This window comes from Mobula hypostoma, chromosome 2 (assembly GCF_963921235.1).
Source record: "Mobula hypostoma chromosome 2, sMobHyp1.1, whole genome shotgun sequence".
Lineage (NCBI taxonomy): Eukaryota > Metazoa > Chordata > Chondrichthyes > Myliobatiformes > Myliobatidae > Mobula > Mobula hypostoma.
In genome coordinates, this window is record NC_086098.1 from 188,355,493 (window position 1) to 188,378,540 (window position 23,048).

The 23,048-nt window shown below is 38.1% G+C and overlaps 1 protein-coding gene across 13 annotated transcripts in view; it reads right to left on the minus strand.

The window, feature by feature from the left end:
- Nucleotides 1–23,048, minus strand: part of LOC134342753 (band 4.1-like protein 1) — a 326,173-nt gene that overhangs the window by 5,326 nt on the left and 297,799 nt on the right. For 6 of the 13 annotated variants that reach the window (XM_063041274.1, XM_063041277.1, XM_063041275.1 and 3 more), the window contains 10 exons: nt 18,718–18,753; nt 16,825–17,004; nt 12,031–12,138; nt 7,678–7,812; nt 7,359–7,409; nt 6,746–7,120; nt 5,356–5,466; nt 3,928–4,008; nt 3,739–3,831; nt 789–869 (listed from right to left, as the gene is read on the minus strand). In XM_063041274.1, the coding sequence (XP_062897344.1) occupies nt 789–869; nt 3,739–3,831; nt 3,928–4,008; nt 5,356–5,466; nt 6,746–7,120; nt 7,359–7,409; nt 7,678–7,812; nt 12,031–12,138; nt 16,825–17,004; nt 18,718–18,753 (1,251 nt within the window). Of the gene's footprint in view, nt 1–788; nt 870–3,738; nt 3,832–3,927; nt 4,009–5,355; nt 5,467–6,745; nt 7,121–7,358; nt 7,410–7,677; nt 7,813–8,383; nt 11,942–12,030; nt 12,139–16,824; nt 17,005–18,717; nt 18,754–23,048 lie in introns of those variants that run through there. The other 7 variants (XM_063041282.1, XM_063041281.1, XM_063041268.1 and 4 more) reach the window with 7 other exon arrangements.

Genomic DNA, 23,048 nt, shown 5'->3' on the forward strand with positions numbered 1-23,048 from the left:
ATGACCTGCCAGTGACTTGAGATCTCTGAATTTATCTGCACCTCAGTGGAACGGATTTCCAAAATGACAAGATGTTGGCTGGTAAAGGAAGGATCAGTGGCAGCTAGACAAGTCACTGGAAGAGTTTTTCCAGGAAGGCAACCATGAGGTCGGCTTGAACCCTAACTTATAGTTGGATGCTGGAGACCATATTGAACAGCATCCTGTAATCTCTATCAACACTCAGCACAGCCGCTTCTCACTGGTCCACCAGGGGACTGACAGATCTGTGCAGAAAGTGCCTGAGGTTTAACATCAACAGAGTGAGGAGAGCACCTTCATTGGCTCTATTGATACCACTGCTTGTGAGTCAAAATCCAACTGGAAAATTAATGTTAACTCTGAATCTCAATCTTTTGCTCTCCTAGATATTCAAGATCTTCACAATGGATCAACAATAGCTTAAATACTGCGGTAACCACTGAACTGATTATGAGGAAACATACTTAATTTACAGTTGTAAGAGAAATTAAGAATTCAGTATGTTAAATTACAGTCTACACAAGTGCTCATTCACTCAAATATAATGCAATATACCATGTTTCTGAAATCAATGACAAATAATTTCCTCTATAGTATGTAATCATTCTGCTAATCATATATTGCCACATCACTACCAAGAGCAGCAAACCTCATTTTTCTTCCATTGATCTCGACTGAAAATATCATGAAACCCTTTTCTTATAATGCAACATCTTCGGCCTTTGCAAGAATGATAGGACAGAATCATTGTATTTTAGACTCTGTACCTGGTCTTGATCAACATCAGCATCTCCTGTGATGATAATTCTCTTCTCAATCCTGGTTTCAGAGAATCCCCCTTTCACTGACTGAACAAATAAGACAATCTTTTAGAAGCAGACCTTGAGCAACAGAGCACAGAGCAAATTGCTGTCAGCTCTGTGGACCTTCACATCAGGGTGTGTGTGTGTGTGTGTGTGTGTGTGTGTGTGTGTGTGTGTGTGTGTGTGTGTAAGTGGAGAAATAGCAACCACTCTGTATAGGCCAAAACCTGGCAACAGAGTGTGAAAATTCTCGACATGACATTTAGTTTCCCTGTATGTTATATACCCAACTGATCAAAATATAGATAAGGAACTCAAACTGTTGGTACTTCATTAAAATATATGACTCAGAAAAATACACACAAATCCCCTGATATATTAGGTTAACTAGTCTGTCAGATTTTATAATTTGCAAAAGCTAAATTACTAGTTTTTTTTTCTAGTCCCTCTTTCTACTTTACTAATTAAGAATTTAAAATTCTTATCTTGCTTTTCTCTGTTCCCCTGGTCTTCCTCTTAAGGCAGAAGGGGGAGCTGAGGAGATTGTCTTGCTTCCCCCACCCCGCCAACCCGCCACCACGCCACCACAGGAGCACAAGAAAACTGTGCATCCAGAACAGAAATTGGTGTTCAAAAATTAAACACTGAAGATGCTAAAAATCCAAGACATCTACATTGGAACCATTTTACTATTAGCCAATAAAGTCTTCGAACAGAAGAACAAAATCATGATACATGCATTTATACTAATTCAACATTCCAACAATTGGCCCACAGCCTTCGATGTTTTCGTGATTGAAGTGCTTGTCGAGACACTCCTTAAATGCAGTGAGAATCTCTGCTTTTACCATCCCCTCAGGCAGGTGATCCAGATTCTATCCACAATCTTGGTGAAAAAATTCCTCAGTTCCTCATTCAAACTAAAACCATATTTTAAGCACATATGCCATGGGGAAAAATTACCTACCCTTTCTATGCCACTCTATTGTTTAGATCATAAATCTGAAATGTCAACTTTTCTATGTTGGCTGTAAGTCCTAGCTATACACAATTTGGCTGCTGTACTTCCTTACAAAAATAAGTACACATTAAAAATACTTCCAAAGTTGTGAAGCATTTTAGAAAGAAAGATGTTTATTCATATGTTCACACTTTAAAAACGAACATGCTGGTGAATCAAATTGGGAAGGCGTCAAGGAGGAAGAGGAAGAGGGATTGGAGATCCAAATGGGAAAGGAGAAAACCAAATATCTAGACATAAAATTAACGAATATAGCAAGGAATGGTCATTAAGGTGAAAGGAATTAATAGTATTTCTGTTAAATAAATTGATTCACAGAAAACTGGAGTTGGGATAGGTTTGATGATGGTAGCATTAACAGCAAAATTATAATTTAACTGCTGAAGAAATTTGAGGCATAATGAAAGCCCAGGATTGTTCACTTTGGAAAATACTCAGTTTAAATTTTTACTGGGTGCCTCGTTAGTGTGACACTATTACAATTCACTGCCTTCTGGAGTTCAAAGTTCAATTCTGGCGCTATCTGTAAGGAGCTCATATGTTTTCCCCGCAAACTGGGTGGGTTTTCTCCTGGTGCTCCAATTTCCTCCCACAGTCCAAAGACGTATGAATTAGTAAGTTAATTGGTCATTGAAAATTGTCCTATGATTAGGCTTGTGTTAAATAGGTGAGTTACTGAGTGGTGAGGCTCATTGGGCTTGTTTCGCACCGTATCTCTAAATTAAAAATCTAAATAAATGTATTCATATTTCTGAAAGAATAAACAAGGCATGAGGATCAACAGATATGTGAATGGTATTGAAATGGAAATTTTTTTTAACATCCAACAAAACAAAATTTCCTATTTCTGTTTTCACTCCTTTGAGGTCAGGTTCCAAGCTCAGTTCATTTACTCTCATGCAATTGTTATTTCAAGTCAAATAGAGCAACATAGAAAATTGGCTGAACTGCACAATGTGATTCACAAAATATGGCTTAATATTTAAAATCCATGTATTTAAAATTGTATTTCACCACTACTTTGCAATTGGTCATAAGCCTGCTTTTGAGTTGTCAGCTTTCTTGGAGTTGTGTCAACATTTTTGGTGCCATTAAAGTGGTCCAATTCATGTTGCTGGGACTGGACAGATTGAGTTACAAGAAATTATATAGGCTGGGTCTGGTGTCCCTGGAGCAAAGGAGGCTGAGGGGTGACCTTAGTGATTTACAGAATTATGAAGATGATAGAAAGTGCAAATAGTAACATTCCTTTTCCCAGAAAGGGGGGAAGGGGTGTGCCCAAAGCTACAGGACTTAGTTTTAAGGCACAAGGAGAAAGATTTAAAGGTTGCCTGAGAGGCTTGTTTTTCTACACAGAGGTTGGTGGGTATATAGAACAAGGTGCTGGAGGAAGTGGTAGAGGCAAGTACGATTACAGTGTTTAATAAATATTTGGAGAGTTTTCTGGATGGGAAAGGTTTAGAGCAGGGATTGCCAACCTGCAGTACATGAACCCCTGGTTTAGAGGGGTATGGGCCAAATGAGGGCAAATGGGACTAGTTCAGGAAGCAACATTGATCAGCACAGATGAATTGGGCCAAAAGACTAATTGCAAACTGTATAACTATGAGTTTATAACATAATTTCTACCATAAAGAGTGAAAAGTGCCACTGCAGTTAAGTCTGCTGCCTTTTTAAAATGTCAAGCAACTTGTCTATAACAGATGTTTTAAAATGCAACCACAAACAAAAAAAAGTGAAAAACACCGCAGCTGATAAAGCAAGATTAAAAAATGAACACTCAAGATCAGCATAATCTTTTGTTTAGTCCAGCCATTTTGATAAAATTGTTTGCTTATCAACCTTCCAAGTGTTTGGAATTTTAACAATAATTTCATTTCTGAACAGCGTTACCTTGGTGATATGAGTGGTGGTTGATGTCGATATAGTTTCTGAAGTAACAGACTGAGAGCTTGTTACAGATACAACTCCACTATTATTGTCAACCTGAAAAAGTAGTAAAATATAAACAAGTTTAGAGTTCAGGGTTCAAGATGAAAGGAAAACTCTTGAAAATTATTAGGCTAATAGCAAGCCACGTACAGCTGATGTGGGCAGAGTTTCTGATACAGCATTTTGAGAGCTTATTACAACTTCATTCCCAAGATCTTGACTATTGGTAATCTACACATAAAAACAGACAAATATGCATTAAAATTAAATTTATTTAATGAATGAACTTTACTGCTGAGAATCATAAAGACAGACAGAATAGAAACAGCATACATTGTCCACACCAACCAAACAGCTACTTTGCACCAAGCCTACATTTATCTCATAACCAGCTCCTCCCTCCCCACCCCCCACCCAACCCAACTCCAGATTCTACCACTCATGCAAACATCAGCGCAATCTGCGGCGGCCAATTAATCTGTCATCTTGCACATCTTTGGGATGGGAGGAAACCAGAGCAACTGGAGGAAACCCATGTGGTCACAGGGAGAACATGCAAGCTTCACAAGGCACTACAGGTCAGGTCTCTAAAGCACTTTTCCTAGCACCAAGTCTACGCCTTTGGAGTACAAATTTGCTGAATCTACCTGACTGGAATCAATGATATTACTGTGTATCACTGTGCCCAAGGAAGCAAAACCAAATCAAAAATAAATGCAGACCCAGAAAAGCTAATAGTATTAAAAACGCATGTGAAACTACTAAGAAACTTATCTTCAGATCTGATGGAAGTTTATATAACTTGGTATACCAGATATATACTTCAGTATTTCTCAGATATATTTTGAAGGAGTGAGGGGATTAATACTAAAATAAATAATGATAGAAGTGCCACATCTTTAGAACAACCCATCAAGTCTGCGACCACTCCCAGAACAAAGCCATTCCCCCCCCCTTACTTCTTCACAACTCATTCTCTCAAACATCAGTCAGCTGAACTCTAATTTACTTCTAATATAGTTGGGTAAGCGGGAAAATCACAGTAACCAGCCAGTATATTTTTAAGCTGTGGGATGAAACCCAAGCTCCTAGGGAGAACATGTGGAACAAACAAACAAAAAAAAACACACACACAAACCAGAGGTCAGACTGATCCCAGATCACTGAAATGTAACAACACCAACGGTACCTGCTGCAACAGTGTTGTAACCCGCATGCAGCGATCACTGATCTAAAATATGTGCAGTGACTTGTGGCCACTCTTTACATGGCAAAGGGGTAGCTCGACGAAATGGACAGATCCACATTCCTCCCACCATCCCTCACTGTTTTTACAACTCCAACAGGGCAGCCCCTCTCACCAATCCCCACTGTTTTCACAACTCCAGCAAGGCAGCCTTAACAACATAGCAATAAATGGCTGATCAGTTCCACGCTTGTGGCATCTGGAACAGATTTTTAGCAAATGATTTAATCTCTGCATCCACAAAATTTCTTTGCATTTTTCCCTTCCTTTCATGCACAGATCACTATCTAATTCCACAGGAGCAGCAAAAATAAAATCCCCAAATACTGTACCTGTATGGTGCTGGTGGGTGTTTTGATTTCCAATGGTGTTTCTTTGGAGGTGGCTTCCATTTTTACAATAGGTTCCTCACTTGGCAACCCTGTTTTTGTTTTTGTGATATCCTGAAAAATAAAACAATGCCCAATTTTTTTCCATCACCATTGCTGTATGGATTTAATGTACAAACCCAGGAGATCATCAGGAGATGAGAAAACATTTCTCATTACTTACTTTTGGTCACATAAGAAATCAAGTCATCAGGCTTTCAACCAGGCATTCTCAACCACGAAGAAGATCTTAAGTTTAACATCTGCACATAAAGTAATGTTCACTGCTTGTAGTTTTTAAGTTGACTACAAAAGCCCTAAAGCTGATTAAGATGGCCAAATGTGCAATTCCTTTCTTAGCCTTTAACATTAAGCCATCTGTTAAATATGCTGATTCCCATAGAAAGGAACACAAAGTTAAGCAACAGTCACTTGCATTCTTCTGTCCTTTGGTATAAATTTATGGTAAACTTTGAAAGACAATGTTTGAACTTGCAGAAATAAAAATGAACAAAGATACTAGACAAAAACGGAAGGCAAACAAGACAACTATTGTGTTCATGCAAAGGAAATACCGGGCAACTAGTAACACAAAACGGGTTCGACATTGGTATATGCTAAGTTACATTTTTTGAAGTCAATAGATCTTCAAAAAAGTCATTAGTCACCCAATGCCCACATCATGGGAGCAAAATTGGTACCATGATTAGTAGAGCTAGCAAGACCAAGTTCATTAAGCAAAACATTCAAATGGTTTAAAATAAAAACACAGGTGATGGCAAAAATTAATTCAAACATGTGAAAAATGTTTATTTTTAACACTTTTGACCCAAACATTGCCTTTGATAGAAATACCATTGTCAGCATCAAAATGTTGCTCTTGTTCAGTAGTTCTAGATGTGCAAGAACAAACTTCCTTTAATACAAGCATTTGTGTTAAGCAGCAGAGATTATACAGCATATGACATTCATTTACAAGAAATTAACGTAATGCATTCGCTGAAGATGACAGATCAACAATGCAAATTAATGCTTTAAAGTTAAAATAGATATTAAGATACAAATTAGATGCTGGTTATAATAGACAAGTCAGTTAACATCTGTACACAGAAGGTTATATTATTTCTGGTCAATGTGGTGGGTAGGCACCAAACATGTTACAGATGCTAACTAATTTGCTCTGTAATTCCTGTTGCTTGTTTTTACCATTAGTCGTTAACATTAACATGCTATGGTGAATCTAATCTATTATGGTTAATTTTGAAGAAGCAAGCAATTAGATGAGATGGTTGCAGTTTTATACACAAGGAGAGGTGAAAGGTGGGGGCATGCATTCTGTCTTCTAAAGGGTTACCTCATGTTGAGGTTTCTCTTCAGGTTCTTGGTCATTGCTTTTGTGTTGATCAACACCATCCTCTTGAGCGGGCTGCTTTTCAGTACTTTTGGTACTTGGAGTACTGGCTTCAGAGACAGCATTGTCAATTTCTTGTTTAATCGCCTTAGTTTCCGTTGATAACTTCTTCTCTTCCAATATTCCATCAATTCCTTCAGACGCTGAGAGGTCTTTCTCGAGTTCAGCAGGTCCTGAGGAGTTTGTAATAATGTTGGAATGTCTGTGTTCAACCACCACGGTCTGCGGCACAAGCTCCTGCATCTGCTCCATAACCTCATCAGACTCTTGCTTGGCCAGCAAAGACCTCCTTTTCAGATCCTGCTTTGCTTCAGGGCTCTGAGCAAGAGAGAATGACGAAGATCAAAGTAATAAGGATCAAAAAGCAACAAAGGTTGGGATGTGAATGTGTACCGGAGACCAATGCAACCGAGTATTTACTGTAACTTGAGGAATCTGAAAGGTGGGCAACATAAAAAAAACATAAGTGAGGACAGATAGTTGATGTGACAAATGGGAGGCATGAAGAAACAAGTAAATTAACATCTAAACTTGGGTGTTAATTAAAATCAGCAACCTTGCATTTGGCAGATTCTTCATCACTTATTTCATGTGAAGGGAACAGCTCCTGTAAAATCAAAAGGATGCTCATAAAGTAATAGAATATAGTTCTTGTTTTTCAAAATAGAAACGGCATGTTGGCAAGAGCTGAGGAACACTTGAAATTAGGAGGGTACATCTAACTGCAAGAGAGCAACCCAGAAACACTGAATAAATTAAACAGGCTATTAGCAGCATACAGAGAAAGCTTGTAGTAACATTAATAACATGAAAAAACACGTGATATGTAAATTAACTCTTAAATTTAATTATGTAGTTTAGCAAGAGTTAAACACCTGGGATGTAGTTACTGAAGTAACAGGATCTTCAGAGGCTTCCCCTTTTACAGAAGTCTTCCCAGGAGATTTTAAAGCTTCTCTTGAAGGTTTTGCATCTTTGTCTTCTGAGGTGCTTTCGCGAACAGGTTTAGTCTAAACAGACAAAAGCATTCATCAAAAGCTAAATCGGGGAGTTCAGAAAAGAGCCTTCTTTCTTAAATGACACAGTGGCAAACAGTTCGGGAGCTAGCACCACAGCAATAGCGGGAAATCAGCCACTAATAATTGTTTTGACAGGCATTAGTATGCTTAAAGAAGGAGCAGAACAGTGGAGAGAGAAAATAAACCAAGCAAGGGGAAGTCACAGCATTTTCTTTTTCCAGAGCATCATCAAAATGCAACTTTCTAGCAATATGAGAAAAGCATTGACATTTTGTTTTTTTGGAGACACTTCAGTTTCGACTATTTTCATTGCTGCCAAAGGTCAATATGGTGGATCGATTGACATTTGCAGTTGCAAAACTCTAAATGGTCTAAATAAAAAGAAAGCAAATCAACAGATTGAGTACAATGCTCTGCATTTAGCAATAGACATAACTAAAACATAAAATAGCGATTCAGAAATAAACTTGTTTTAAGCTATGTAAAGTTGTATGATGTTGGATGCTATTTGACAAAACATGCTGGAACAATATTTCCTGTGATAATTCACATGAAGAGTTACCACTGCTTCTGTTAATTCCACTTCACAGCCTGAATCCGGGGATCCAACTTCAGAAATCTGTGCAGCCTGTTCCAACACTTTGACTGGCTTTTTTAAGTAAGCATTTTCTCCCAATTTTAATTCAAAGTATGATATTTTATCTTTCAGAGTGGCAGATCCCATATCATACACTTCCGGATGTCTCTCTTTAAGCTTGGCTGAAGAGTAGATTTCTGCTATCTGCTCTGATGAATTTGGAAGTCCTCTGTCATGTTTAAACAATATGCTCTCTTTTCCAGGTTTGAATGTGGGCTTTAAAGGATCAACTTTCGGAAACTCTGTGATCCTTACGTACTCAAGTTCAGTGGCTTGAGTAGACTCTTCCTCTCTTGACTTAGATGGAAGCAAAGCTATTGTTGATCTTTGCAACGTTTCAACATGAGAAAATTCAGCTTTAAGAATCACTTCCTGGCCTGCCAACCCAAGATCAGGAGAGCCCAGTTTAGATGATTTTCCCTCAGCATACTCCATTTGGTGTTCTGATCTGGAATCTACTTTGTTGTTAACAAGGAATTGAACTTGATTTGCATCTGATGACAGTTCATTAGATGCTAAGTTGTCATATACAGCCACATTTGTGGATTTTGAGCAAGCCAATACTGATGATACCCGTGCTGAAGAATATATTTTAGATTCATCACTGGCTGTCCTTGGGAAACACTCCTTAGATTCATCCCTAGAATTTGACTGAGACTCAACTTGAACAAAGTCATTGGCATGACCGTGGGAAAGCTGCTTGAGCATTTTATTGTCATTGAAATTTCTGCCATTATTGTCCAATATATATGGCCTTGTCCCTGTTCCATTGTCCTCGGGTAAACATGCCCTTCTCTCTTTTCTGTCTTCCTCCAATGTGCTTGGCTTTGACTCTTTTCCCTCATTTGTCAGTGTACATGATGTTGTCTCTTTCCCATCATCCTCAAATGTACATGACTTCAGCACTTTTCTTTTGTCTCCCATTGTATCCAGCTTTATCACTTTTCTATCACCCTCCAGCATACCTGGTCTTGGCTCTTTTCCAACGTCCTCCAGTGTACCTGGCTTTGTCTCTTTTCCATCGTCCTTCAGAGTACCTGGCCTTGTCTCTTTTCCAACACCTTCCAGTGTACCTGGCCTTGTCACTTTTATATCATCTTCCAGTGTACCTGGCCTTGATTCTTTTATATCGTCTTCCAGTGTACCTGGCCTTGTCTCTTTTCCATTGTCCTCCAGTGTACCTGGCCTTGTCTCTTTTCCATCATCCTCCAATGTACCTGGCCTTGACACTTTGCCTTTGTCCTCCAGTTTACCTGGCCTTGACACTTTTCCATCGTCCTCCAGTGTACCTGGCCTTGACTCTTTTCCATCGTCCTCCAGTTTACCTGGCCTTGACACTTTTCCATCGTCCTCCAGTGTACCTGGCCTTGACTCTTTTCCATCGTCTTCCAGTGTACCTGGCCTTGACTCTTTTCCATCGTCCTCCAGTGTACCTGGCCTTGACTCTTTTCGATCGTCCTCCAGTGTACCTGGCCTTGACTCTTTTCCATCGTCCTCCAGTGTACCTGGCCTTGACTCTTTTCCATCGTCCTCCAGTGTACCTGGCCTTGACTCTTTTCCATCGTCCTCCAGTGTACCTGGCCTTGACTCTTTGCCTTTGTCCTCCAGTTTACCTGGCCTTGACTCTTTTCCATCGTCCTCCTGTGTACCTGGCCTTGACTCTTTTCCATCGTCCTCCAGTGTACCTGGCCTTGACTCTTTTCCATCGTCCTCCAGTGTACCTGGCCTTGACACTTTGCCTTTGTCCTCCAGTTTACCTAGCCTTGACTCTTTTCCATCATCCTCCAGTGTATCTGGCCTTGACTCTTTTCCATCATCCTCCAGTGTACCTGGCCTTGACTCTTTTCCATCGTCCTCCAGTGTACCTGGCCTTGACTCTTTTCCATCATCCTCCAGTGTACCTGGCCTTGTCTCTTTTCCATCGTCTTCCAGTGTACCTGGCCTTGTCTCTTTTCCATCGTCTTCCAGTGTACCTGGCCATGTCTCTCTTCCATCGTCTTCCAGTGTACCTGGCCTTGTCTCTTTTCCATCACCCTCCAGTGTACCTGGCTTTGACTCTTTTCCACTGCCTTCCAGTATATCTGGCCTTGCCTCTTTGCCATTGTCCTTCAGTGTAACTGACTTAAGTTCTTTTCCATCATCTCCTGTTGAGCAAGGTTTTGGGTCTTTTTTGCGTACTTCCAAGTTTGATCTTTCTGCTTCCCCTGTAGAATGAAACTTTAAGACACATGTTTCTGACTCTTTTTCTAAGGATGTCCATGACTCATTACCAACCAATCGCTTTGAACAAGGCTGAGACTCTTTGGAATCTTGGTTAAAGGATTGTAATTCTGCCTTCACTTCTTTTAGATTTTCCACATGAAAACTTTTGCTGTTTTGGTCAGCTGTTGGAGAATCAAATTTGGAATTTTTGTCATTGTCTTGTGGAGAAATGTCCTTAGAGTCTTTATATCCTTTAGATCTAGTTCCATCATTTTCAGGAGAAACAGATTTGGATTCTTTTCTACCAGTCATTTGCAAAGGCAATGTAGTATGTACATCTTCACCTGGTTGGGCATCTGATTTTAATTCTTTAGACTTAAATAGCCTTTCGCCATTAAATGTTGAAGCTCGTTCTAACAATTCTGCACTACAAACTGAGGTATCATCAACATTCTTTTGTCCAGAAATTAAAGGTTCTTCATCTAAAACTTTCTGAAATGCAAGTTCTTCAAATTCAGCTTTTTGTTTTTCCATTTCAGGTTTTTTTTGTTGATCTGACTTCGGTAACTCTGTGCAATCCAATGGACTAGTTATTGCTCTTGTCTTTTCCATTAAACCAATACATTCAGAAGGGTCATCTTTTTGTACAGCAGATAGAACACAAATTTCTTCAGTCACTGGAGATTTGTCTTCATCCTTGTGAATTGCTTCTTTTATAAGCTCCATTTCAGGAGATGATAGTTCTAAATCAATTTGCTTTTTGTCACAAACAAGTGTTACAGCCTCAACTGTTTCTTCTTTGGATTCATTTCTGTCACTTTTCATTTCAACTACAACTAGTTCTTCTAGCCTAGAAGCTTGTTTTTCTATTATAACCCATTCATCAGAGCCCTACATTTCAAATACAGAAACTTGTCAACATCACAGTATTCCACAAACAAGAATATAGCAACAAACATGCATTTCATTTATTTCATTTTTCTTTATAGTGAAGTACAAATTGCCATAACTGGATAAAGCTAAACTTTCTAAATATATATTTTTAGCAATTCTATGAAATACACCATATGATTTAGCTTCCTGGTCCTCAACACAATTAATGATGAAATAAATGAATAACTGGATAAAGATCTAACCAATTTCACAGTAACAAACATTTCTTACATTGTCTATATTTAACTCTTTATGCTTAGCGATTTAGAATTACTCTATAAATTTTAAGCCTTTAGAAAATATTAACTGGTTAAAAAAACATCCCACACTGATGTCAGTTCTGCCATTTTAAATTAACCATTATTAAATAAGCAGAAATGAATTCTGATAAAACTATAATTCAGCGTGTTGTTAAATATGTAACTGAAAAGGTCAACCTCAGGGGAAGATGCAAGGCTTTTCTTTGCTGAAGCTTCCAGAGATAAGGCAATGGCACCCACTTGAGAAGTAGGCTCTTCCTTGACCTCCTCTTCAGCCCTCACAGACTGACAGAAAGGTTAATTAGCTGATGTAGCACAACATATTGCATAAATACACATAACAGACATGCTAGCTTCTTGCTTGCACTTTGAGTTGCAGAAGTATCAGATTTGCTTTTAAAATAGTCAGAAAACTGGTTATTCACGCTTGCATAATACCATATACTTGTCTAGGTTAAAAAGCATGAAATGCAAGCATTTTATCAATTAGCACCATTTCTTCCACTTTGTGCATAATTTTTGATTTTTTAAAAAATCAATTAACAGATGTTACATTAATAAGAAAGCAAGTTACCTTGTAAGGCTGAATTGTATACCAGTCCATTGGAATGATTTATGCCAATTTTGGTCAAACTATGCTAACAGTTGTGGAGAAGGAGACTTGTAAATTTAGGGGGAAAATGGATGAACTACCAAGGCTCAAGGCAAGTGATAAACAGAGGTTTAATTAACACATTTGCTCCTCAAACTGCTCGCAGTTCCTAGAGGATCCTTATCCTTTAGCAAATACCACAGCAGTTAGATAATGATGTTCCTGAAAATAATTTCTCTGAATGTTTTAACTCATTCCTGAACTAAACCTCAGATGTTCACAGCCGGTTAAGTTCCCATATGCACAAAGCTCAGCATGGCATGGCATTGCAGGAAATGGACCGCAGAAATCTTCCATTCAGCTTCTTTTACACCTCCAAATGACACTACTTTCAGAGCAGCTATCTGCTGCTGGAAGTTTGTACTTTTTCTAAAGTTTCACCGAGGTTTCCAAGAAAGGGCCAGCATCCAACATGGAAAACTTTGAGGGTGCACATCCATCTTGTCACACATGGAAAGATGATTCTGCTGTCTGAGTCCACCCTGGAGCCAAGCAGCAAGGCCCTCAAGTGGCACTTTGAACTTGTGCAAAGTAACTGGATTGCCTGAGAAGGTTTAAAGGGGCCTGCCTGCAAAACTCCTCAAAATGTTGGGCTTACAGCAAAGGCACAATACTTGCACAGCCATCGGTCAAATCTCCTGGGGTTTCAAGTGCTTCTAATGTTTAGAAGCAATTAAGATCACCATGAAATTAAATTAAATTTTAAATGATGAAAATCCTAAAGAAAAATCACATATTTAAAAGTATTTCTGAAAGTACAAATACTTGTTTTGAACACAAAAAAATGCTGGAGGAACTCAGCTGGTCATGCCGTGTCTATGTAGAGGAATAAATAGGTGACATTTCAGGCCGAGACCCTTCATCAGGCTCTTCATGAGTCCTGATGAAGGGTTTCAGCCTGAAACATCAACATTTTATTCCTGCCCATAGGTGCAGCCTGACCCGATGAGTTCTTCCAGCTTTTTGTGTGTGTCGCTCAACATTTCCAGCTTCTGCAGCATCTCTTGTGTTTAATATTTTTAAAAATAATTACCTTTCCATTACATTGCTTTCCTGCTTTTGTATAATTTTTATTAAGGAGAATGGGTTTGCAGATTCTGTACCGGGTCTGAGAGTAAGCTTCCCAGCACAAATACCTGGTACTCCAGCGAGCTCCTGCACCACAGCTGGACCCCACAGAGAGCACCTGGGAAACCCAGCTGTAAGGCTGGAACTACCACACTCACGTGCCCAGCCCTACACATGCTAACACATTGCTGAGAAACACTGGCAGTTCTATCCGGAAATGCCAGTACAACCCAGCAACATCAAGGGAAATCTGCTTTCAAACACAGATCCTGCACAAAAAGAACAATAAACAAATAACACTGAATATATAAAATAACTTGTGAGACAGCTTGACCTTCACAACTTCCATAAAACGTATTACATACTTATTATGAGGTAGAATTCTTTTCTTAAAAGACTTTTCAATATTCATTAAATTTCAATGTATTTTAATCAAATGTCACTACAGACGGCATTGATTTACTGAAACACAGCTAAAGAACTTTTCACATCTATGAATTCATAACTTTAAGTACTTAATTTAAAAAGTGTGAAGACAGATTGTGGCATTATTTTAATGATATGAAAGTGCGCTTTTCCCCACTGACTTTCCATTCAGCAGCAAGTCAATACGACATCAAGAAATGCATGACTCAGGGATAAACACACTGAGAGGTAGTTGAGCACTAGGAATAAAACATTAAAAGCTTACTCGTATGGTTTACTCTGCAGGATTTGTTAGTACTGGCAACAATTTGCGGATGCCAGGCTGCCAGCAAAGGCTAGTACAATACACTGGTGGGAAAAGGCCAATACAATCAGTGCTAATGGTTTAAGTTAGCAGTGTTAGTGATGTAACCAAATCGGTTAGAAATTTAAGTTGCATTCATCTTCAAATCCACTAAAATTAAATTTTTCATAATACTACTTGATTCTAAGAGCTGCTTCTGGGAAGAAACTAAAATGGCAACATAATTATGTTAGCGTTAAAGTTTGATTCTGGCTTTTATTAAAATGTAGCACTTGGATAACAAATGATCAAAACCCCAAGTGGAAGAAACAAGGGAGAAAGCAGCCTCATTGTTCAATAACCTTGAAGAAATGAGACCTTATGAACAAATGTACAAAACGTGGTCATGGTGCATTTTTTCCTTTCAAATTTACCCTTGCTGAACTTCTATCAGTTACAACCATACAAAACATGTATCAATAAGTAGCAGTTTTTACAGTGCCCTTGTAACACAAGGACTGTGCAAAATATTGAATAGTAATAAAAATAATCAGATGCATCATCTATTTGATGATTACAAGTGCCGTTGGCGCGTGGCCAAGTGGTTAAGGCGTTCATCTAGCGATCTGAAGGTCGCTAGTTTGAGCCTTGGCTGAGGCAGCGTGTTGTGTCCTTGAGTAAGGCACTTAACCACACATTGCTCTGTGACGACACCTGTGCCACGCTGTATGGGTCCTAGTGCCCTTCCCTTGGACAACATCAGTGGCGTGGAGAGGGGAGACTTGCAGCATGGGCCGGTCTTCCATACAACCTTGCCCAGGCCTGCGCCCTGGAAAACCTTCCAAGGCGCAAATCCATGGTCTCACAAGACTAACGGATGCCTATTTTATTTGTCCTATACAGCATTTTTCAAATGCATAGCCTACACTGTCAGTTTACAAAATATTTACTATAAATTTTTTCCAAATCAAACAATAAATTAGTGATTGCTATATCATTTTTATTAATACTATTCATCTATTATAGCTGCTTTAGTATGTTTTATCCCCTGAATGTACATGTCATAATGACACTTGGTTAAGCAACAGTAGCTCACAAGAGATGTGCTATTCTTCCTACTTACTCTCTGTACACCATGGATAAATCAGACCTCAAATGAGGACTCCTGGCTTATCAGTGAATTCAGTGTGTCATGCATAAGGACCCAGTGAGGTCTATTTAAAGCTTTTGTATATAACATCAAGTACTACAAATAAAAAATCAGTTTTGTGGGGCAAAAATAGACAATGAAGATGTAAATGAAATCTACAGTCTCAAACATTATTTTAATAGATCATCTTTGGACTCATCAGATGTAGAAGGTGATTGGAATGTGTATGGTATATATTCTAACCTAGCTCTAATCTAACATGGGCTTTGGAAGCTGTGATACCATGATATGAGAACTTACTACTCTTAAAAGGTCAGGCACCTAGGATGAATATATATGCTCCTTCTCAAAAATGATGTCAATTGGAAAGTTAGTGTTAACAATGAGCTTTGAGATTATTACCATCCCCTCGAAATACTTAGGCCCATTTAGACTGACAAGCATTCATAATCGATGAGCAAATTATATTTATATATGCAGCACAATAGTTGATATGCTTTATTCTGTACTGTTGCTCTTACAGGTGCACATCTCGTGGTCAAGCCAAGTAAAAGCTACAGTCAGTACAAGATCTCATGAGAGAGACAGATGAATAATGAGAAAGTGAGCTGAAGATTTATCACATCAGCCTTCTAGATGTGGTTCGGGGAAGGTTATTTTGGAATGCAAAATGGAAATGTTTTTTCAAAGTAACCTCAGTCATTAACCATATTGTGCAGATGAGAAAGAGTGCTCTGTATTTTATTGATTTGGTATAAATGTCCTCCTCAACTCAGTAAATATTGGAATTTAAAAGCCACATAACATTGAAGCTGACACATCACAAGCTGCAGTTGTGCTGGGTAACCTGTAGATGGCACAATCTGTTAAAAGAAACCTTCCCAAACTGCAATGCATCACCAAGGTGAGCTGTGGTGAAAATATTATAAGCATTATCAAAGTAAATACTGTACCTACCATGGAAAATCACATTGGTATGTTACTGAGGAGGCAAGACTAAAAAGGAAGCTTTACATTGCCATTGACAAGGAATTTGGAAAATTTTTTTACATACTTTATTTGGTTGACTCTTAGGCATAAGAATTTTGTAATCTTTTGTTCAGAAAGTTATTTAGGATAAATGAATCACAGTCAATAGTCTATAATCTAATCCCTATTATAACATCCTGTCATTTTATTCTGCACCAAGGTGGTTAAAATCTTACTCTGTATGAATTAACTGTGGTGTAATCCTGTTTTCAGTAAAATGCACATTGCTCATCCCATTGCTGCACCTAGAAAAATAGCCACCACCAGTAAAGTAACAAATAAACGGATAATCAAGAGCCAGAACCAAGTTGGCAGATCTAACATCCTCACAGCTTCAATAAAGTGCTTAGAAACAAAACCCACCTCTTTAAGCTTCTCGGATTCCTCCTGCTCCTTCTCTTTTGGTTTTAATGGAGAAGTTGTTAATTTCTTTTCCCGGTCACCATGACTTATCTTAATATTAGTAGACTCTTGTAAAGTCCGCTTGAGTTCATTGATATTGGCCTGATGCTTCAACAACACATCTTCCGATTTATCCAGGAACTTTAACATAATTGAAAGAAAAAGAGATTTGTTACATTAGAGGTAACAAGACACTGATTTAAGTAATCCCTAATGAAGAGAGAGAAGAAGATATGCCCATTTCTAAAGCTCATTTATCTGAAATTTCATTGTACCACTTAACTGAAGCAAGAACAAAAACTTATATTAACAAGCTAGATTTTGGAATGCTATTGTTCTGTCAGACTGGATCTTGGGAAAATGACTGGACTAATAATTATTTTTCTGCAGTATATTTTAATTCATTTTAGAATTCAGCTTAAACATGTGCTACAATTTAATACAAAATACTCTCTCAATATGGTTTCATCCCCCCAAATTATTTCACAGAGATTTCAATTCCTGTCAACTTTATGACATACTTAGGTAGACCACCTTCACTCCCTGTAACATGATTGTATTTATCAAGTGAAAAAGCTCGATTTTTCAATATAGATATAATGGTTTTAAATCTACAGCAGATGGGGCATAAATGTGAATAATCACCTGAATAAAACAGCAGATATTTCATTATTTGCTAGTTTATTCATTTACAGATGTGGGCATTGTTGGCTAAGCCATTGTTTATTGGCTATTTCCAACAGCTGGAACAATGAAGGTCAGCTGCGACTTGAACTGCTGTGGCCTACATGGTGAAGATACTCTCATGCTGACAGGCAGGGAATTTAGATCTAACAATGAGAAGCAAACAACACCTTTCAAAGTCAGGCCAAAAGATGGTGGTGCCCATAGTGCCTGAAGCCATTGTACTTTGAAGTGATAGAGATCACGCGTTTAGGCAGGTACCTCTTAGAATGTTCTGAGGACACTGCAGGTGCACTGGAGGACTAGTCTCACTGTGTAGAAGTCTGGGTGCCAGAGGGTGAGAGATAATATGTATGTCAACCATTATAGATTTACAAGTATGGTACCTGGTATCAGAGACGATATCACCCAACCCCATATGTAAAGCAGCGTTCCATCAAACCAAATTACATTTCTATTAGTTATGCCAATCTTTTTCTTAATGTGTAGGAAAGCTTTATTATAGTCAATGAGTTACCATATCTAATGAAACTAGCATTGCATCTAATTGAAAGTCACGCTTCCAAAGCTGATAAATACAATCTATGCGATGGAAGATTTACAAACACACACAAGATCAAATGGCTAGCAGCTTTGTATGCAACAAGCAAGGAGGTGGCACAGAGTGCTATACTGCAATGTGATGCATTTGGTGATCAAACAACTTCAGCGACATCTGGTGAATAGTTAACACTTGGTTATCTTCCAGAGTGAAGCTTCGGCAGGATTTTTACAGCACCACATTCACTTATGAAATGTATATTAGTGTATAAGTAATGTCCTGACGACAATGAAAAAAACATGATTCAGAAAATTATCACCCACTATTCTGTGACAAGGAGAAAGATCAGTCTTTTAAAGTCTCAAACAACGTGAATTTCCAGATTTCAGTTACAAATTAGTGTTTCAAAGGGAGCAGTGAATATCTTGGTTCTGTAGGTGATAAATTGTGAAGGATAAACAAGTTGCATTAACTGGATGTTATATCTATAATTAGCTTGATGAATGGATTTCCATTCAAAATAAATTAAAACTAATTATCTTCTAAATTGAGAACTTTTTTTGAAAACAGATATGAAAATGTTTCACATAAACTACAGTAAAACCAGTCCACAGTGGTCTGTACACTACCTCTTGCCTAAGTTTCGGCTCATCTTCATGTTCCATCTGACAGCAAAATTTCAAAAGAAATGAAATCAATTAAATCGAAAACAAGACCTTAATCTATTACCCTTCATGTGAAGAATGAAATCAAACTTAGCAATGGGAAAATCAATGCTTGAAACGAATAAGTTTGCCCAAAAGAAAACATTAAATCAATAAAAGGTGCATTTAGACCAGAAGTTTAGCATTGTTTTGAAGCAGTTTCTGTTTATACTAACACCAAATTTGTGGAGAACAAATCTGGAGTTCAGGTCTAAGGTAAGTGGACTTGTCCCCTGAGGGACTCGCATGCTGCTTCACTCTGTCACAATTTTCTTAAGCTTGGGTTTAGTATGCATTTGCATCATCCATATTGTACTGTCTCAGTACTTTTATATTTGTGTGCTGTAGCACTTTTTTTTATTCACAGTTATTTTGTAAATAACACTATTCTTTGCATTTCTGGTCAGATGCTAAATGCATCTCATTGGCTTTGTATCTGTACTCGGCACAATGACAATAAAATTGAATCTAATCTAATCAACTGTGCACTTTGTGTCATGAATATATTCTAAATCCTCTGGAAAGATGGCAAATTCAAGATAATTGAGAAGGACTAAAACTTGCTTCTATAGTTCCTGAATACAGCTAGTTTTACTCGAAATAGTTAATTCATTCAGGTGTAAATGTACTTTTATTTGTTTGCATAAACATAGCAGGTGTTCTAACTCACTGAACATCTAATCCAAATTTCCTTGTGAATCTTTGCCTTCCATATTACCTATTCAAGTCTGTCTTGATTCTAAATCTCACTGAGAACTGACTGTACTCAGTCACAACATTGTGAAAATATTTTCCATGTTCTTACACCTCCCATTTTTTGATTAAATTTAAATATCATGCACGATTGCACAGAGAAGACTTGATGGACCAAATGGCATAATTCTGCTCCTATGTCTTAAGGTCTAGACGTTCTTTCTCCGTTTTTGGATAAACTGTAGAAATCCATTTTCAAAGTCATTTTGCACCACATTTCCCCAAGCAAAGTGTCCACTAGTGTAGAAGGAAATGTGAAAATTTTACAGGTCAAAAGCAAAATGAACAAGCTATTTGAATTGTGTCATCTATGTTCTTTCATGGCTTTATGTGAAGGTGGTGATTTCTACCACTAAATAAAACTATTAGCTAGATAAGAAGGTTAAGGTCTTCAAGATTCTTGATTGTTTAAAAGCAGGATTTGGTGACTGTAAATTTTTGGAATGGATATAGGTGTTAAGTATTCGTATTTCAAAATCCTCATGGGTAGATCCTGCCTAAAATCCAAAAAAATAGAATGTGCTAGGCTAAATAATCAGAAATATAAGAACAAATTGTTACTGTTCCAAATAAATAAAATCAATTACTAATTAAAGTCCCAGAAAATGCTATACACAGTGGAATTCTGCTTCTCCTTCCTGGAAACTGTAATTACACTTCATCCAAAACAAGAATGGTAACAGACTGCTCATTTCAGTCATTATAAACAAAAGACAAGTGCAGGAATGTTTCCCTTTCTATAGTAACCTTTCCTTCCCTTCAGTTTTATGTTATCGTACTCATTACTAAGAGGTGATTTGCCAGGTTGCTTCTGAGCCACATATATACAGCTAATGTACTACTCACAAGGGGAAAAAAAACACAAGCCCGCTTTCAGTACTATGAAACCAGCACAAGCAGTAGCCAATCTCTGACTATGCTAAAGTCTCAAAGGGTCAAGGTGGACCTTGACTATCACTCTGGGATGACCTATAACCTCATGGCCTAATTCACAAACAGATGAGAGGCTTTAAAAGATATATCAATTAATGTATTAAGAATTAAGTAATTAATCTAACGTCGCTATACTAAACAATGTGAAGGACTGCAATGTTACTGAAAACTTATCTTCACTATAGAGTGGAAATCTTCAGGGAGCGCTACCTCAAAAGACAACATCCATCATTAAGGACCCCCCTGACCCAGGACGTGCCCTCTTCTCATTGCTACCATCAGGGAGGTGGTACTGGAGCCTGAAGGCACACACTCAACGATTCAGGAGTAGTTTCTTCCCCTCTGCCATCAGATTTCTGAATGGACATTGAACCCATGAACACTATCTCAGTAAAGTGATATTAAACCTAATTCTGATGTTGAATTACAGGCCCATTGGAAGTTTGATTTCACAATCAGACAGCAGTCGCATCACTCGAGGAAAATTTGCAATGCCAGTCTTGGGTAGCACCACACCAAAAATTCTAGTGCAATTGTCATGGTTTAGAAGAAGCCCTATTAAAGACTTTGAAATGGGACTTGTAAACAAAACCTCAAGAACAAATATAAAGATCACAATTGTATCATTAGATGAAGAGCAAATATTAGATATGTTCTTCAACCGCCATCGCTCCTCAGATCATCTGATCTTAAATCCCATCAATGTGTGCCGATACACAAGTTGCTTTCTGACACTGTAAAAGTGATCATGCAATCAGAAAGTACTTAATTGCCTGTAAGCGCTTTGCAACTTGCGAAAGTTGTGAAAAGTGACATACAATTGCAGTTGCATTCCTTTTCCTGATTAAGCAGCTTGGCCATCTGCCACTATATGGTATGCCTGGCAGTACTGATGAGAAGTGGTGTTGACATGGGATCACGGTATCAATGGGACTCCACACTATACCCTGCATAAACCGATGTGTTCACAATAACACGTGCAGAGCAGCGGCGGCAGCTGCTGGTTATTTTCTACAACAGGCACGTATCGCTGAGTGTTAGTGGAGATGGTAACTGTTAGCCTTGCTGGAAACATTCCTTATCTAACCCCCAGGTATACTTCCATTTCTGAGGCATCCTCTGTGCATCTCCGAATGCTGTTTACATTGTGCACAAGCAGCTATTTATTTATGGATACACATTTTATTCCATATTCACCCTTTAACCTCCAAGTTTATTACCTTTTTTATTTCTGTATAATTCTTTATTTTTTATCTAATTTTTTAATAATTGTTGAATATTGTTTTTTTTTGTTTCATGTTGCACCCTAACACACCACAGCAACTTCCTAATACAGTTGATTCCGGTTCATTGGGCCATCTGTTAATCAGAGCAGCTGCTTATTTGAGACAACCCTTAAAGAACAAAAAGAAATCAAGAAAATAGCTGGGATTCCCTTCATTTATTTGGGACACTCTGCTGCATAATTGGGATGGCCAACTGTTGCCAAACAGTTTCTAACTAGTGTCAGTCGCGTACACTTGTGTGGCTATCAGCCACTACGTCGTGCTTAGGGTTAGGTTAACCCTAATGCTTACAGCAAACAGTTTTTAAATAGCTTCAATCGCATGTGTTGTGTTCAAAAAGCAGTGATTTCTGTCACTGATAGTTGGCAAGAAATACGACAATTCAGAACTGTTCTTCTCACTGTGGTTTCCCAGCATTCAGGCTTGTAGATGTCAGAAATAGCCAGGAGTGAAAATGAAAATGATTATACCGCTTCAAGTTAAGAACTATGAAGAATTTGAAGGTATCGACAATCACCTTGAATGTTACAATCAAAATGAAGACATGGAGGATGCTATCATCAGAAGCATTGTTTGAAGGCAGTTCATTATCTGAACTAGGTGTCTGCACTGATTTTGTTCATTTACAGCCAATCAAAAGAATAGGGCAGCGTACACTGGATGAATTCCTCCACCGAGAACTATAAGGAACTAATACGTAGTTTTAGGGTACTGTAGTAGTATTGGTAGTGTTCTAATTTGTTCAATATTTCTTTGAAATACATAATTTGTTACTCAGTTAAATGGTAGCTTGTCTTTTTGATACATTTTTAACTATTTCCATGAGACTTCAGCTAATTGGAGCAACCGCATAATTGGGCTAAAACATACTGGTCCCAATTAACCAGAATCCACTGTGGATGCAAATGCAAATGGTGAATATAATTGATCCTTGATCTCTGACTGAAGGATCTGCTTAACTTATAATGCTGAAATACCAAGGATCTTCACTCCGCTTTCTCCCAATTCCTAGGTTTTTCCATTACTGACACCATTTTATAATTATCAGTGTCAATTTCAGGCTTGGAGTAGAGCCAAAACTTACCACTGCTTTCCCTTAATGCTGCTCCTTTACCCTAACCTGGGAAAAGACACCTTTCTAATCAATGTGACTGACCAATTCCTTTTTCAAACATCTGCATGCACTTCCAGAGTGAGGCTTTAAATTGTATTTAAGCAATTTTATTTCTGTTCCAATCCAGAGAAGCTTTATCCCAATAGAGTCAAATGAAATTTAGTTGCAGG